At 41.8% G+C, this 17,252-nt stretch overlaps 1 protein-coding gene across 1 annotated transcript in view; it reads right to left on the bottom strand.

Moving 5' to 3' along the window:
* LRGUK (leucine rich repeats and guanylate kinase domain containing) overlaps positions 1-17,252 on the bottom strand; it is a 103,463-nt gene continuing 86,211 nt past the window's right edge. The window contains exons 17-20 of the mRNA XM_069586987.1: positions 14,594-14,682; positions 11,429-11,548; positions 6,563-6,711; positions 1-208 (exon numbers count right to left, since the gene is read on the bottom strand). Coding sequence (XP_069443088.1) covers positions 81-208; positions 6,563-6,711; positions 11,429-11,548; positions 14,594-14,682 — 486 coding nt within the window. The 3' untranslated portion in view covers positions 1-80. The remainder of the gene's footprint in view (positions 209-6,562; positions 6,712-11,428; positions 11,549-14,593; positions 14,683-17,252) is intronic.

Below are 17,252 nucleotides of genomic sequence, written 5' to 3'. Positions count from 1 at the left end.
ATGCATGGCCAGGTAAGACAGAGGGACTAGACATGATCAGAGAGAATTTTCCACATTAAGGTCAAACATGGAGTATTGGTCTACTTGCGGCCCTGAGGTATCGGAGGGAGGGTGGGTTTGATGTTGGAACCTGGGCGACTGATGGCTGAGACCGTGTGTCTTCTATGTTGGAGAGAACCTTTTCCATGTGGAAATGCTTTATATAGTGCTGTAAAACATTAAGGGAAAAAATACAGTAGGTGTGGTTAACGCCTTGCTGCACTAAACAAAGAAAATAAGCATTTTTTTATTGCATGACATAAAAAACAGAATAATTTTTAGAATGCATTCATAACAAACTATAAAGAATTAATGACATCCAAATAAGAAAAGCAGGGATAAGGTTGAGAATATATCATGTGTGTGGTTAGACAAACATTGGGTTGTACAGACTTGTGCAATGACCCGAAGGTGGCCACAGCAAGCAATTCCTATGCTACTCTTCTACCCTGCTCATACCCTCTGCAACAATGCCCTGCACGTATTCCTTTTCAATCATATATGAGCAAGCTTAACACAGACACACAGAATCCACCCCCCCCACACACACACACTCTGAAGTCCTTCCTAGAGAAACCTTATCTAATGCTCTTAAGGTTGGCTTGTTCACCAAGGATGAGGACACAGGATGAACTATTGAGCTAGGTCCCTTCAGGGACTGTGGAAGCAAGAGGAGTTTGGAAGATAGAGACTGAAGGTGGAAGCATGCTGGCAACAGAGGAAGCTGCATTCTCAGTGGGCAGAGAAAGCAGAGTAAGAAGAACTAAGAGAGTGAGGCTAGAGGATTCTATAGGAAGTGAGTAAAACAGAACGACCTGTGAGATTGGGAAGACTCAGTTTATCAGGCAAAGCAATGCAATCCCAAAGTTAAAGGCAATATGGGCCTTTTTAAAGGTATATTCCCTTATGGCTCAGCTGGTACAGAATCCACCTGCAATGCTGGAGACCTGGGTTCAATCCCTGAGTTGGGAAGATCCCCTGGAGAAGGGAAAGGCTACCCACTCCAGTATCCTGACCTAGAGAATTGAGGGACTGTATAGTCCATGGGAGTGCAAAGAGTCGGACATAGACTGAGCGACTTTCAAGGTATATTCAGAGCAAGAAGAGCACACTCCTTGAGAAGATGATATTGTGTTAACAGAGGACAAAAAAAAAAGAAAAACAAAACAAAAAGGCTCCTCCTCATGTTCTTCTCTTTTGTTCACCATGGAGATATTTTTTTAAGCTGGAAAGGGTAATAAAAACACCTTGAACAAAGGCCTGTAGGAAGAATGCAGAGAGCAGCAGGGTCGGCCTCCCTTCTCAGTCAGTTCCTTTTTCAGACCCAGGTAACCTGCCTCTCGGGGCACTGAAAAAACAGACAGGAGTAATTTGAAGACTGTCTTGTCTTTGAGAATTCATCACCATAAGAAAAGCATTGGAGGTAAATGATACTGCCACTTGGAAGACAAACATAAAGATTGACAAACCGGCACACCTGAGTTTGCTGTTGCTGCTGTTGCTGCTAAGTCATGTCAGTGTGTCCGACTCTGTGTGACCCCATAGACAGCAGCCCACCATGCTACCCTGTCCCTGAGATTCTCCAGGCAAGAACACTGGAGTGGGTTGCCATTTCCTTCTCCAGTGCACAAAAGTGAAAAGTGAAAGTGAAGTCGCTCAGTCGTGTCCGACTCTTCGCGACCCATGGACTGCAGCCCACCAGGCTCCTCTGTCCATGGGATTTCCCAGGCAAGAGTACTGGAGTGGGGTGCCATTGCCTTCTCCACACCTGAGTTTAATCCTTAGCAAATTCAGGTTTATTAAAGAAATGGTTCAAAAACTTAAGATCATGGTATCTGGTCCCATCACTCCATAGCAAATAGATGGAGAAACAATGGAAACAGTGACTGACTTTATTTTCTTGGGCTCCAAAATCACTGCGGACGGTGACTGCAGCCATGAAATTAGAAGATGCTTGCTCCTTGGAAGAAAAGCTATGATCAACCTAGAGAGCATATTAAAAAGCTGAGACATTGCCAACAAAGGTCTGTCTAGTCAAAGCTATGGTTTTTCCAGTAGTCATGTATGGATGTGAGAATTGGACTATAAAGAAAGCTGAGCACCGAAAAATTGATGTCTTTGAACTGTGGTGTTGGAGAAGACTCTTGAGAGTCCCTTGGACTGCAAGGAGATCAAACCAGTCCATACTAAAGGAAATTAGTCCTGAATATTCATTGGAAGGACTGATGCTGAACCTAAAACGCCAATACTTTGGCCACCTGATGCGAAGACTGACTCATTGGAGAAGACCGTGATGCCGGGAAAGATTGAGGGCAGGAGGAGAAGGGGACAACAGAGGATGAGATGGTTGGATGGCATCACCAGCTTGATGGACATGAGTTTTAGCGAGCTCCAGGAGTTGGGGACGGACAGGGAAGCTGGGTGTGGTGCAGTCTATGGGGTCACAAAGAGTTGGACACAACTAAGTGATTAAACTGAACTGAACTGAAAGAAATGGTTTGTGCATTCAGAAAGCAATGTAGTGAGTGATAAGTGTTGAAAGAGACTTGCAAAGAAAAATGATTCCGAATTAATTTAATTTCCCTTTTACTTTGGTAGGGGTCAACAACCTATGGCCCATAGGCAAAATCTGGTCTGCAGACATTTTAGTAAAAAAGTTTAATGGAACCCAGCCCACACCCATTCATTTACATACTGTCTATAGCAGTTCTCACAATGCTAGTAGGGATGAGTAGCTGCTAAGTCTATACGGCCACAAAACCAAAAGTATTTACTATCTGGCCCCTTACAGAGATCTTGATGACCTCCGAGTTAGAAAATATGATGCAAGGCACACATCAAAGTTTCTCTTGTGAATACACTAGAGAGATGTGACTAAGAGTCACAAAGCAGGTAGACTTTCCCTAGACACGAGACTCCAGAGACTTGTCACAGGACGTTACTCTTGGCCAAGTCCTAGGTGCCAGTGTTGACAGCATGACAAAGGCACAGTGGCATGCTGGCTGGCTTAACAGAAACCTATGTGCCCAGTGCTTCAGCCATGTCTGACTCTCTGCAGCTCCATGGACTGTAGCCCGCCAGGCTCCTCTGTCCACAGAATTTTTCAGCCAAGAATACTGGAGTGGGTTGCCATTCTCTACTCCAGGAGATCTTTCCAACCCAAGGATCGAACCTGCGTCTTTTACATCTTCCGCATTGGTAGGTGGATTCTTTACCATCAGCACCACCATCAGCACCACCAGCTGGGAAGGCCCCAGCTATAGAAGTAAATATGGAAGATGAATAAAGACCCCGCATGATCTAATCAAGTTGGAATGTGGGACTGAAACCAAAATAACAAAAAGCTAAAGATAAAAGTTGCATATATATATAATCAATGGCACATATACTGTATAATAAAAACTTTGGCAGTTTGTAGGGGAAAAAATATTTATGTGTATATATACATGTGGGTTTAACTGACTCAGAACCAGTAGTGTGTTGTGATTTCTAAGAAGATAACCATGGAAAGATGTTGGCAAGATGGCAGGTTAGGAAGCTCCAGGCCCTTATTCTCCCAGGGAAACATTAAACGAATAACTAGAGACTAGCTAAAATAACTGTATAGCAATTCTGGAAATGAGTCAGCAATCCATAGTGACCAAGTGAATACCCAGTCATGAAAAAACCACATGCACAAGGGTAGGAAATCTAACGAAGTTTTTACTCATCATTGTCTCTCCCCCTTCCAGGAGGTTAAAGTACATTTTGGGGGAAGAGAGGTCTGGCTCCCAGCTCTCTCATGAGAATCAGAGAGAGTAATATTCTAACCCATCTAGGGGCAGCCTTATGGGTGTCTGCATCACCTAACTCAGAGCCCAGATGGCTAGAAGTGGGATCTCAGGGTAGAGGAAGCCACGGCAAGCAGTGGGCAGGGCTCCTGGAAAACCCCACAGGAGGCACAGACCCAAAGATGCCTGGGACAAAGGATTCCTACTTGAGGAACACAAGAGAACAGCTAAGACTCCAAGAAGACATTTAGGAAAATTAATACACTCATTTAAAAGCATCTGTGTATACTGGGGAACTGGAAAAAAAAAAAAGCACCCCCAGAGATCCAGGGAAAGGGCATGCCCAGGAAGGGACTGAAAAGCCCTTGGTCCCTCAGGCTGGGCTGATCCTGGGCTCAGGACACACCCTTCTCGTTAGTGAAGGGCTTCCTCTGCACTGAGCCAGTCTACACCTTGAGAGAGGTAGCTGCTTTTTCAAATGCCCAGTTTTCAACACAAGATCACAATGCAGATCAAGAAACAGGAAAACTTCGCCCATTTCAATTTTATTTATTCCATTCATTCATTCTAATTTATTCCAGTGAAATAAATCTCCTCAAAACATTCCATTAGAAAACAACCACAATCTTCTATGCGTGTAAAAATTTACAATCATAATACCTGGCAGGTATCTAGCACTTAACTTCTTACTTACACCACACCCCATCTTGCTGGTCCTGTATTATCACATTATGTCTTATATTATAATATATATATATATATTATAGTAATACAGGATACTACTATATCATTGTGAGACATCTTATTAATTCTAAGGCTCAGACATTAATTGATTTGCCCAACACTGTGCAGCCAGCCCAATGTAGAAATGGAACAGGAACCCAGGTCTTCTGATCCCTAATGCAATATTCTTTCCACAGCCCTGACCCACAGGTAGCATCCCCTCTTTGCTCTAGCTAGACTAGGTTTGGAATATAGTTTTCAACCCTAAGGATTCCATTTATAAGGAAGGAGACAGGCAGAGGAGGAGAAATGAGATGGGAAAGGTCTGGGAAGATGTCCTATGGGAAGCCAGAACCATGATGGACCTTGGGGGCATGCTTCGCCCAGGGCTGCTGTGTTTCCTCAGGCTTTGAAGTAGCCACTCACAGCCTTTAAAGGGTTCCCAGGGCAGTTCCCACGTCCTGTGAGATGACACAGTATGTCTACCTGAGAAGTTGGGATTGTTTCCTGGAACGTGAGACTTCGGACTTGTAAAAAATATATATATTAATAAACAGAAATCTAAATTAAGTGAAGTTGGAACTGTTGTGTCCTGTGACCATAGCAGAGCCCACCAGGAAGAAGAAAGTCTCTTCTTTCTTGGGACGGACTCAGGCAATGAAAAGCCAAGGACTCTTTGTTTAGTAAAGCTCTCCCAACTTCTGTTCCCTCCCTGTAAAAGCTTTCTCCTTCCTTTGCCTTGTGAGGCCTTGCATGTGGGTGGTTGTGGTTGTAGACCCCTAATTTTGCAGTTCTCAGCTTGAGCCCCAATAAACCCATCTTTGCTGGAGAAATACCTGGCAGTCTATTTGTTTCAGGCTGTGTGCTAGGCTCAGTTGGGTCTGACTCTTGTGATCCTATGGACTAGCCTGCCAGGTTCCTCTGTCCATGGAATTTTCCAGGCAAGAATACTGGAGTGGGTTGCCATTCCCTCCTCTAGAGGGTCTTGCTGACCCAGGGATTGAATGTGCGTCTCTTGCACCTCCTGCATTGGCAGGGGGGTTCTTCACTATTAACCAGTCCAGCAGATTCTAATTCTTATGGTTGATGTCCACCCTTATGAGTAAAATCCCTGAAGATACTTGGTCAGCTGTCCTGAAGACACCACCTGAAGAGAAATGGTTAGAAGGTGCCTGATTCAGGACCTTCCTTCTGGAGAATGCCACCTACTGTGTCCTCTTGCTGCTGGCGACCTAACACACCTGTACCCTCCTTCTGGTTCCCATGGTCACCTGAGCAAGAAGGCGATCCTCCAGTCTTTTGGGCTCAATCAGGTCACCCCACCCCACTTCAGGTTGCTCATGGTGGCTCCTTGCCTCCAGGTCCTAGAGAATTCCCCCCAATTAATTCATCCCTCCATCATTCGCTCACAGAGCCCCATATGGGCTACTCTCTTCCTTTTCCATTTTCACCTCCAGCCCTTCAGTCTCCCCACATTGTTTCAGGTCTTTACTCAATGTCCTTTATGAACAGTGCCGGAGACAAAAATGCAATGATCATCCTGTCTGAGCTAGGTGATACACATTCACAAGTCTGCTGGGCAGCTGGGTGTAAAGAGATACAGGGGAGTGGGGGCTGAGTCTGATCCTTCAAGCCCTGAACCATCAGGATTCTGCCAGACCCCCAGAGCAGGAGATTGGTCAGTAACATGAAACCTTCTCTGCTTTTCTTCACCTTCACTGAATGAAGCCCAAGCTGCTATTAATAAAATAGCACCTCTCGCTCCACAACACCCCTGCAGGTAGTGTGGTCAGATGAGCCAAGCAGCAGCGACCACCCTGAATCGCTCAGTAACCCTGGGCACATTCTGGATCTTTTCAAACTTTGTTTCTCATCTGCTACAATGTGGGATAAACAACCCATCCTGCCTCAACAGATAGATTCTCATGTAAAACACTTACTTAATTTTTAAAAATCAGAAAACAGAAAGACAGCAGGAAATAGATATAATATGAATATCCGTAAGAGAACCATACGTAAATGACTCATACCTTCTAGGGCATGATCCTCAGTATCACCTATTATTGAGCCTGGCTGTGAACAAATACTGTCTTCTGGAGGCCGAAAAGGCAAATCTTTTGGCCATGGACAAGACTGAAGTAATTCAGGATATTGCATGGAATCACTGGAATCCACGACACTGAAAAATGAAAAATGGATATCTTTGAGCTGTAAAACCATGAATGGCCATATGACCATTGGGTTATCATTGTCAAATTATTCAGTAGTTTGCATAAGTATCTCTGTTGAGCTTCAGTTTTCAACAATACTTAGGCAGTCAAGACCTATTAGCAGCTGACATATTAAGTAGCATATATGTATTAGCATAAAGTTCTCATCCATTATACAAAACATCACTGAATATTTGCAAAGAGCATGGTGAGAGGTGCTGGCATCTATAAAACAAGATGAGTCAGGCATGGATCCTGATTCCTAGGACTTTAAAGTGTGTGTTTATATGTGTGTGTGTATGTTCAGTCACTTAGTCATGTTCAACTCTTTGCAGCCCCATGGACTGTAGCCTGCCAGGCCCCTCTGTCCATGGAATTTTCCAGGTTAGAATACTGAAGTAAGGTGTCATTTCCTTCTCCAGGGGATCTTCCCAACCCAGGGATCAAATCCACGTCTCTTGCATCTCCTGCATTGGTAGGTGTAGTCTTTACCACCAAGACACCTGGGAAGCCCTTAGAATCAAGTGCAATTTATACAGGCAGTCTCTGCTATTTCAAGATCAGAAAAGATGAAAGCATGCTAAGCAGCCTGATCTGGACCATACATTGGGCATAACTGTTGCTAGATGTTGCTGCTGCTGCTGCTAAGTCGCTTCAGTCTTGTCTGACTCTGTGTGACCCCATAGACGGCAGCCCACCAGGCTCCCCCATCCCTGGGATTCTCCAGGCAAGAACACTGGAGTGGGTTGCCATCTCCTTCTCCAGTGCATGAAACTGAAAAGTGAAAGTGAAGTTGCTCAGTCGTATCAGACTTTTTGCGACCCCATGGACTGCAGCCTACCAAGCTCCTCCCATCCCCTTTTAAGGACAAAGCTGGGGTGTGATCTGGATGCCTGGAGTCTCTGCCTCTGGGCCAGTGCACTTCCTATCAGCAAGCTGCTCTCCTTTGGGTTATACCTGTTCCTGCTTCCTCCAGGGTGCAGGGGCGTGAGAGGGGGCAAATCCACCGAGGGTGAGCTCATTCCTCAGAGAGAGCACTGTGAACAGCTGAGCTTTGTTCACAGCAAGGTTAATCATTATTTCTTGCATCTATTAATTAGCTTTTATGAACTATTTACTTCTTTTCTTTATTTATGTTTTGAGGCTCTGAATGTTTTCCATATCAATTTATGTGAATACATACACATTTCTGGGGGAACGCAATTCAACTCAAAAGACAGATAGTTTGGTCTCTTATTTTTAGAAAAGAATACCTCTTCATTTAAAATACATACCAAGAAAGGGATCACAGCAAGTTCTGCCTTTCAAACAATTACTGTTCCTTTGTATCAAAGGACGTAGTAAATGAAAATGCTTTGAAAGTCAGCAAGTCAAAAAGTGGTGGGGTTGAAAGACACAGGCGTTACCATGTGGTGGGAGCAGACTTGAGTGAAGGTCTGACCCTCCCTTTTCACCATGGGAACAGTTGATAGAGAAGCCCATTGCAGTCTAGTAAGCAATTTTTAATTCTTTTTTTTTTTAAATTCTGCTATGGACTGAATGTTTGTGTCCCTCCCCCACTCTGCCCAAATTTATATGTAGAAATCCTAACCCCCAATATGATGGGGTAAAGAGATAAGACCTTTGGGAGGTGACTAGGTCCAGAGGTGCAGCCTTCCTGAAAGGGATTAACACTCTTATAAGAAATAGCTCAGCTGGTAAAGAATCCCCCTGCAATGCGGGAGACCTGGGTTCGATCCTTGGGTTGGGAAGATCCCCTGGAGAAGGGAAAGGCTACCTACTCCAGTATTCTGGCCTGGAGAATTCCAGGGACTGTGTAGTTCATGGGGTCCCCACAAAGAGTTGGACATGACTGAGCGATTTTCACAAAAGGACAAAAGGCAGCTCGCTTCTGCCATACGGGGACACAGCAAGAAGCCAGCCATCTGTACACTAGGAAGAGGATCTTCATAAGAACCCAACCATACTGACCTCCTGATCTCAAACTTCTCAGCTCCAGAACTTTAAGAAATATCTGTCTTTTGGTTAAGCCACTCAGCCTATGGTAATTTGTTATAACAGCCTAAACTGAGACATTCTTTCTCTCAGTGTTTCCATCAAGCTACCTAACTGTACTAAAAACTGAGAGCATGAATAATTGCTCAGAGATCTACAGTCTCAACACTGCCACTATAATGAGTTAACTAATTGTAATCTAGGGTATCTAGTATCCAGTGAGATAGGCATAGTTGGGGGAACCATTTAGTGGGAACTCTAGTTTTTTGTTATCAAATTTCTCAAAGGAAACCCAAAATGTTATGACAATAAAACTTAGAAATAAAGGAAGCTATTATTCATTTTCTAGGTTGGCATTCTCATGATGAAACATCACCCTCATAAAACATCCCTTTGCCATGGCAGACTTCTAAAATGGCATTTTAAAGTTACATTAATGCCTCAAAAATTATAAAATGCTCACTTGGAAAATATGGGGAAGAACAAAGAAAATAAAAATTGGCCATAATCCCATCACTAGGAGATAATAACTGATAATATTTTGGCATATATCTTTATAGTGCTTTTTCATGTTACATATACATGAATATTTTTTAAAGCTACATTATATGCTGGATATACATTTGCATCTGACTTTTAACACACCACTGATATTATAAGCACTGATTTGTATTTCAGTTCAGTTCAGTCACTCAGTCTTTGCAACCCTACAGACTGCAGCACTCCAGTCTTCCCTGTCCAACACTAACTCCTGGAGCTTGCTCAAACTCATGTCCATCGAGTTGGTGATGCCATCCAACCATCTCATCCTCTGTTGGTCTCTTCTCCTCCTGCCTTCAATATTTCCCAGCATCAGGGTCTTTTCAAATGAGTCAGTTCTTCACATCAAGTGGCCAAAGTATTGGAGTTTCAGCTTCAGCATCAGTCCTTCCAATGAATAGTCAGGACTGATTTCCTTTAGAATGGACTGGTTGGATCTCCTTGCAGTTCAAGGGACTCTCAAGAGTCTTCTCCAACACCACAGTTCAAAGACATCAATTCTTCAGCAATCAGCTTTCTTTATAGTCCAACTCTCACATCCATATATGACTACTGGAAAAACCATAGCTTTGACTAGATGGACCTTCGGTGGCAAAGTAATGTCTCTGCTTTTTAATATGCTGTCTAGTTTGGTCATAACTTTTCTTCCAAGGAGCAAGCATCTTTTAATTTGTATTTAACTCTTTGTAATTTACTTCTCTGGTGGCTCAGATGGTAAAGCGTCTGCCTGCAATGTGGGAGACCTGGGTTCGATTCCTAGGTTGGGAAGATCCCCTGGAGAAGGAAATGGCAACCTACTTCAGTACTCTTTCCTGGAAAATCCCATGGATGGAGGAGCCTGGTAGGCTACTGTACGTGGGGTCACAAAGAGTTGAACATGACTGAGTGACTTCACTTTCACTTTATAATTTACCCAAAATTTATATTACTATATGGAAGCAATGAGCAACTTAATTGTATTATAGGACCAATTTACTGAATATTTCATCAAATTCTCATGACATTTTTTTAAAAAAACATTTTAGGATATTAAAAATAAAACACATATATGCTGTGTGGATGATTTACAATTTACAGAAAAAAAGATGAAGACAGTGAAAATAACTGATAATTCTAGAGGGATACCCACTGCTAACGTTTTAGTGTGCTTGCTTCCGGTCACTTCTTGTCTATTTTGTTGTCATGCATTCAGAGAGACCAAACCCACAAACTCCTGCTGAAGAGTTCTTTACTTAGCTCTCTGTCACTGCTCTGGCCACAGATGATTAGAAAAAAAGATGGTTATATGACATAGGGGCCACCAATTATAGACCAGCTTGTTACCTATGTTACCTGTGAGGATTCCAGCTAGAGATTTCTACCCAATCTGACTCAACCAGCCACATCTTTGCTTGAGAAGCATGGATTTAAGACCCATAGACGGACAGTCAACGGTAGTAGCAGGGACAGCTGAAGTAGAAATGGAATGTAATAGAATGAGCACAAAAGTCAAGCACTAAAACCAGTGGGAGGGCCTATATGGAGTTCTCAGCCTACACATATCAGGTTTTGAATCACAGTTTGACATATTAAAATCGGGACTCAGGGGAAAAAAGGAAGACTTTTATAATAAAAATCGAGAGCATCAGCTAGCAAACATTCTCAGTTGTACTAATCAGAGATATGGATTACAAATTACAGACACCAACTCTGGCTAATTTAAATTTCAAAAAGAGAGTCACTGGAAAAGCTATTGGGTAGTTTGCAGATTTAATGGAAAACTAGAGAACCAGGCTTTTAAACCTGGCAAGAGCTAGGTGCCAAGAACACAGCCAAGCTGCACTACCGGGAGAGATTGGTAGACATCAATGCTTGTGCTTACACTGGACTCTTGATTATTCCACCATTGGTGACTTGAGTGATCTCAAACTGCCCCTGCATCTGTGTGTCATTCCCCCAAGTTTCAAAGTCCCAAAGAGAAGCTTCTTAGGTTCTAGTGAACTTTGATTATAAGGCTGAGCCCTCCCTAGAGGGCTCAGATCTACTCCATTCATATTCCATGGTGGGGCCTGCTTCCCAGCGTCAGGAATTCTCTGAAGTCTAGGGATAAGCACCATGGCTGTAACCAACCAGCAGAAAATAATTTATTCTCTCCAACAAAACTCAACTCACCTCTTTCCAGAAGGTCCAAAGGGGGCTTTAAAATAATCCCCATAAAGCTCAAAACTTTTCTTGAGTTCTAATGCTGTAAAATAACGTAGATTATTGATGATGGGTGCTGGTACTAGACCCCTGAAATTGGAAAAAAGATCAACAGAATTCTGTAATGATATCAAGCATATACACACACGTTATACCTAAATACTGACTCTTACATTGCAAGTAAATGCATTTGACAGCAAAATCTATTGGGAATAATGTAATGTATACACTTACAAACACATCAGAGCTTGTTTTAGACACTGGTATTACATTTTAATTTGTAGATTAAGCAAATTTGTATTTTTCTGAATATTCCTTATCCATTAAGACATTAATATAGGCAGATTATCTTCCTGTTGATTAGTGCACATTCTATTGTAAATCCTCACCTATTTGTTACATGAAGTCCAGCAATATATCAACTGCTATAAAAACTGAAATAGGTATTTTCCAGTTTTGTTTGTAATCTAATACTTTGAAATAATATCAGAATAAAATATTTATAAAAATTCTACTGTTTTACTTTCTACTGAATTCTAGTATAAAATAGCCTTTTTTCATCTATACCAGCCTGTTTTTCCAGACAGTGACTTGAAAGAATCATTAACTACTTTTAGTGAATAAATCCTACCGCTATTCACTCTAGACTTGCTAAATAGAGTTGCTATGTGCAAAGTAGACCGATTGCATATAAAGGCATGAAAATTTCAGAGCATCCTTCTGCCCTTGTATGACCCATTAGATGCTCAGATTTAAAATGTCCACAGTGTGTCAGTAGGCATGGCCACTCAGCTGGTCAGAGGTCGGACAAGCCACTACTTTAGCTGCTCTGGGGTATACTGCCCATCTCCTGACTATCACCCGCGCCCCCTCCTCCAGTAGAAATTGTATATTCCATACAGCCTGCCTTTAGAATCAGACTATCCAAAGATAGCTCACCAATATGGAGAAAAGAAATCACACTTTTTTTTTTTGCTACATAGACGACAAAGATGAAACTTAATTTATATTGGGTTAGAGATTTGCAACAAATAGCTTAAAATTACAGACAATAAAAAGAAGTGAAATTGAAAAACATTTTAAAATAGCTTTAGCATTCTGCTTTCTTGAATCACTGCACTTTAAAAAGCTCTTTAAAACACTATAATTAAGGTCTTGTCAGTGCTCTTAGTAACTTTCTGAAAATGGGGGCGTCACTTTACTACTCGAACTTTCCAAACAGTCAAACAGAAAAGAGAATTCAGAATACTGAAGCCTATAACATTCATGAGAAAATAAAACACAAACATTTCATAAACATCCTGGTTATTCATTTTGAGTATCTCTTAAAGTTGAAATGTGCCTCATCACATGTGATAATTAATAGTACAGTAATTATTATAGCCACCAATATCTATGAAGCCTCTACTATGCATCAGTGACTAAGTGAGCCATTGCATATTAAGGATGGAGAATTAATGGACTAATAAAGATACAACGGTCCCCATCCTCATGGAATTTACAGTTTAATGTGGAAAGGAGATATTAAACAAATGATCCCACAAATCATTAACTACTATTGTTTTGAGATTCAGGAAGGACAAGGACAGGATATTCAATAGGATAAAATTAACCTTCCATCATTAAAGCCTTGGTGAAGGCAGATACTTATATTCAAACACGACCAGAAATATCATCCTTTGCAGTCCTCAAAGACTGCAAAAAATCATCGGTTTCTAGCAACAGTGAGTATGCTGCTGCTAAGTCACTTCAGTCGTGTCCAACTCTGTGTGACCCCATAGACGGCAGGCCACCAGGCTCCCCTGTCCCTGGGATTCTCCAGGCAAGAACATACTATGCCTTTAAAAACATGTATACTGCACAACAAAGGAAACTATAAGCAAGGTGAAAAGACAGCCTTCTGAATGGGAGAAAATAATAGCAAATGAAGCAATTAATCTCAACTAATTTTTGAGATTAGCAAACAACTAATCTCAAAAATATACAAGCAACTTATGCAGCTCAATTCCAGAAAAATAAACGACCCAATCAAAAAATGGGCCAAAGAACTAGATAGACATTTCTCCAAAGAAGATATATGGATGGCTAAGAAACACATGAAAAGATGCTCAACATCACTCATTATCAGAGAAATGCAAATCAAGACCACAATGAGGTACCATTTCACACCAGTCAGAATGGCTATGATCCAAAAGTCTACAAGCAATAAATGCTGGAGAGGGTGTGGAGAAAAGGGAACCTTCCTACACTGTTGGTGGGAATGCAAACTAGTACAGCCACTATGGAAAACAGTGTGGAGATTCCTTAAAAAATTGCAAATAGAACTGCCTTATGACCCAGCAATCCCACTTCTGGGCATACACACCGAGGAAACCAGAATTGAAACAGACACGTGTACCCCAATGTTCATCGCAGCACTGTTTATAATAGCCAGGACATGGAAGCAACCTAGATGTCCGTCAGCAGATGAATGGATAAGAAAGCTGTGGTACATATACACAATGGAGTATTACTCAGCCATTAAAAAGAATACATTTGAATCAGTTCTAATGAGATGGGTGAAACTGGAGCCGATTATACAGAGTGAAGTAAGCCAGAAAGAAAAACACCAATACAGTATACTAACACATATATATGGAATTTAGAAAGATGGTAATGATAACCCTGTATATGAGACAGCAAAAGAGACATAGATGTATAGAACGGACTTTTGGACTCTGTAGGAGAGGGAGAGGGTGGGGTGATTTGGGAGAATGGCATTGAAACATGTATACTATCATGTAAGAAACGAATCGCCAGTCTATGTTTGATACAGGATACAGGATGCTTGGGGCTGGTGCATGGGGATGATCCAGAGAGATGATATGGGATAGGAGGTGGGAGGGGGGGTTCAGGATTGGGAACTCATGTACACCGGTGGCAAAAGTAATAAAATTAAAAATAAATAAATAAAAATAAAAACATGTATAAATGAAAGGGAAATACAACTTCTAGAACTAGGTTTATTACCACCAGGTCCATTTTAGTACAAAGGTCCTTGGTTATGCTGATGATTTAGGATTCATTTGGTATACCTGGATACTAAAAAATCAATCTAAAGATGCCCAACTATAAACACATGTGACAAATATCTACCTTTGAAATAGGAACGTGTGCTGAGGAGGCGTATTTCCCATTAGGGTCTGCCGGGCTGTCTCATACTGTCTCTCCAAAGACTCTCTTTCCTAGGAAAGAAATATGATCTATAATTATATTGAACTAAAAATATGTCAGATATTAAAATAGCTATAATCATCCTCTTCTTGAGAGAGACTACCAAATGTGTGGAAAGAAAAAAAAAGGTCTACAAAACAATATTTGTCCAGTGGAAAGAAAAAAAATTTGTAAAACAAAAATATTTTTATGAAGACTGCAATTTAAATGTATTAACATGTCATATTATTTCCTACATCTTTCTAATGAGATTATCTCTTGATGATACAGACTATTACTGTCTTTTTAGTTTTATCAGATTTTTGCACACACAGTAACTGACTGAATATATCTGATGATAAGTATGAATCTGAAATACAACAGATTGTGAGGTTTTTCTCCAGTATTTCACCAACACCCCATCACCATCACTAAATACCAAAAAGTGCAAACATTTCTATTTTGGGGGATGAATGACTTACGATATAGATCTCTGACTGAGGAAGTTGTAATTACTTTCCCCAATCCAATAAAAAGTTTCAAAAATACATAGGGATTTATGCTGGGAAAGTAAAATGAATTAAAATAGCTTCTCCTAAGGGTTGCAATGAGGGGTACATGAGATAATTTATATGAAAGCCCCTTCCAAATTATAAGTGATGCATAAAGTCTGTTTTCAATCCTAAAGGAAATGATCCCTGAATATTCATTGGAAGGACTGATGCTTTAGCTCCAATACTTGGGCCAACTGATGCGAAGAGCCGACTGATTGGAAAAGACACTGATGCTGGGCAAGGTTGAAGGCAGGAGGAGAAGGGGAGGACAGAGGATGAGATGGTTGGATGGCATCACCAACTCAATGGACATCAGTTTGAGCAAGCTCTGGGAGATGGCGAAGGGCAGGGAAGCCTGGTGTGCTGCAGTCCATGAGGTTGCAAAGAATCAGACACGACTGAGCTGAGCTACTGAATAACAACAACAACAACAAAGGCTATTTATGATCTCCACCATAACATCATAACACCTCATTAAACTTCTGTTGTGATGATCGTAAGGTTGTTGTTCATTTTGCAGCATTATAACAGCTGTGCAGGAGGTTGATAACCTATGAACTATCCTAAAAGTTGATACACTTAAAATGTCAAAATAGCATCGAATTTTCATAATCTTTACAAGAACATGAGGCACTGAAAATAATCTCAGGCAAATTCACCTCATGTGTATGACAGCAGCAATTTAGCACTACTTCTGCTCTCATTTCTGAAGAGTGAATCTGTTGGCTCTTGGCGGGATTTGATTTGCTTTTCTATGAAACTACCCTGTTACATTTTATCTCCACCAGGGTTGGCAGGTGAAGTTACCAGAACCTCAGGCTGCAAGAGGCTTGAGCACTGTTGCCATCATGGATGAGAAACCACCAACCCTCTAACAAAGAGCACAGCAGAGTTCCACACTAGGCTGTAGAAGCCCTGGATTACGGGGGCTGAACAGTTTCTCAGGGAGGTGGCAACAGGTAAGGCATGACCCTGGGCATGTCAAAGTTCATGAGAACTTTTGACAACTTGTGGTCTGCTTACCTGCTCCCCTCCCCCCACCAACGTGGCCCCTTCTACTTTCATATTGCCTTTTGATCATAGCCTCTGCTCTCCAGTTCCTCCATAATGTTCATGAATTTTATGTTGAAATGCTGGAGATGAATTATAGCTGAGAACCCAGCGTGTGTGTATTTCATGTCTGTTCCTCTGTTCTCACTCCTGAGTACCTGAGTGCCCTTGACCAGAGAAAAGCTGCCTTTAATTGGACCTGAAAACTTTCTAGCAGGTAGCATTCAGGTTGGTCACGTTTAAATAAAGCATGGACACGCACTAACAGGCAGCAGCTGCTAGGCAGTGATGTGTGTTTCCCATCAGTGTGTATGAGGTTTAGTGGCAGGACAACCTAACTGCAACATGAGCTGGTTCTGGTTGTTAAGACACAGACTTATCATTAAAGAATAAAGGTGGCCAAGGGACTTCCCTGGTGGTCCAGTGGTTAAGACTCTCGGCTTCCAATGCAGGGGCTGTGGGTTTGATCCCTGGTTTGGGAACTAAGATCCTACATGCTATGGGTAGCACTGCCCCCAAAATGGATAAATACATAAAGGTGGAAATATTTTAAAAAATATATTAGAGGAGGAAAAAAAAAAAGAATAAAGGTGGCCAAGAATGTGTGTTCTGGAGGTCATAGTCTGGATATACCATGCCCTGGGAAGTTAAACAAAGAACTTATATTTGAAAGTCTAAGCTCAAAGGAACATAAAAATGTACCATCCAAGGAGGGTGGGAGAGCAGATATGGAGAGAAAGTGATGGGAAAAAAAAGAAAAGAGCTGGGCTTCCCAGGACTACAAGGAGAGGGGCTAATGGGCCCCACATGTCGAGGGAGCTCTTAGGGTGTGGTGAGATCTTAGGAGTTGGCACTGGGTGAAGGTACTTGCAGGAGGAGATCTGGAGAATACCAGAACCACGGGCTCGGAATGGAACTCAGGGTTTCAGACAAGGTGCATCGCCATGGTAACCATGATAACCATGGTAACCAGGGGCCCTTCCCTTCCCTAAATTTCC

The sequence above is a fragment of the Ovis canadensis genome, chromosome 4 (genome assembly GCF_042477335.2).
Source record: "Ovis canadensis isolate MfBH-ARS-UI-01 breed Bighorn chromosome 4, ARS-UI_OviCan_v2, whole genome shotgun sequence".
NCBI lineage: Eukaryota > Metazoa > Chordata > Mammalia > Artiodactyla > Bovidae > Ovis > Ovis canadensis.
This window is presented reverse-complemented; position numbering and strand designations above follow the sequence as displayed.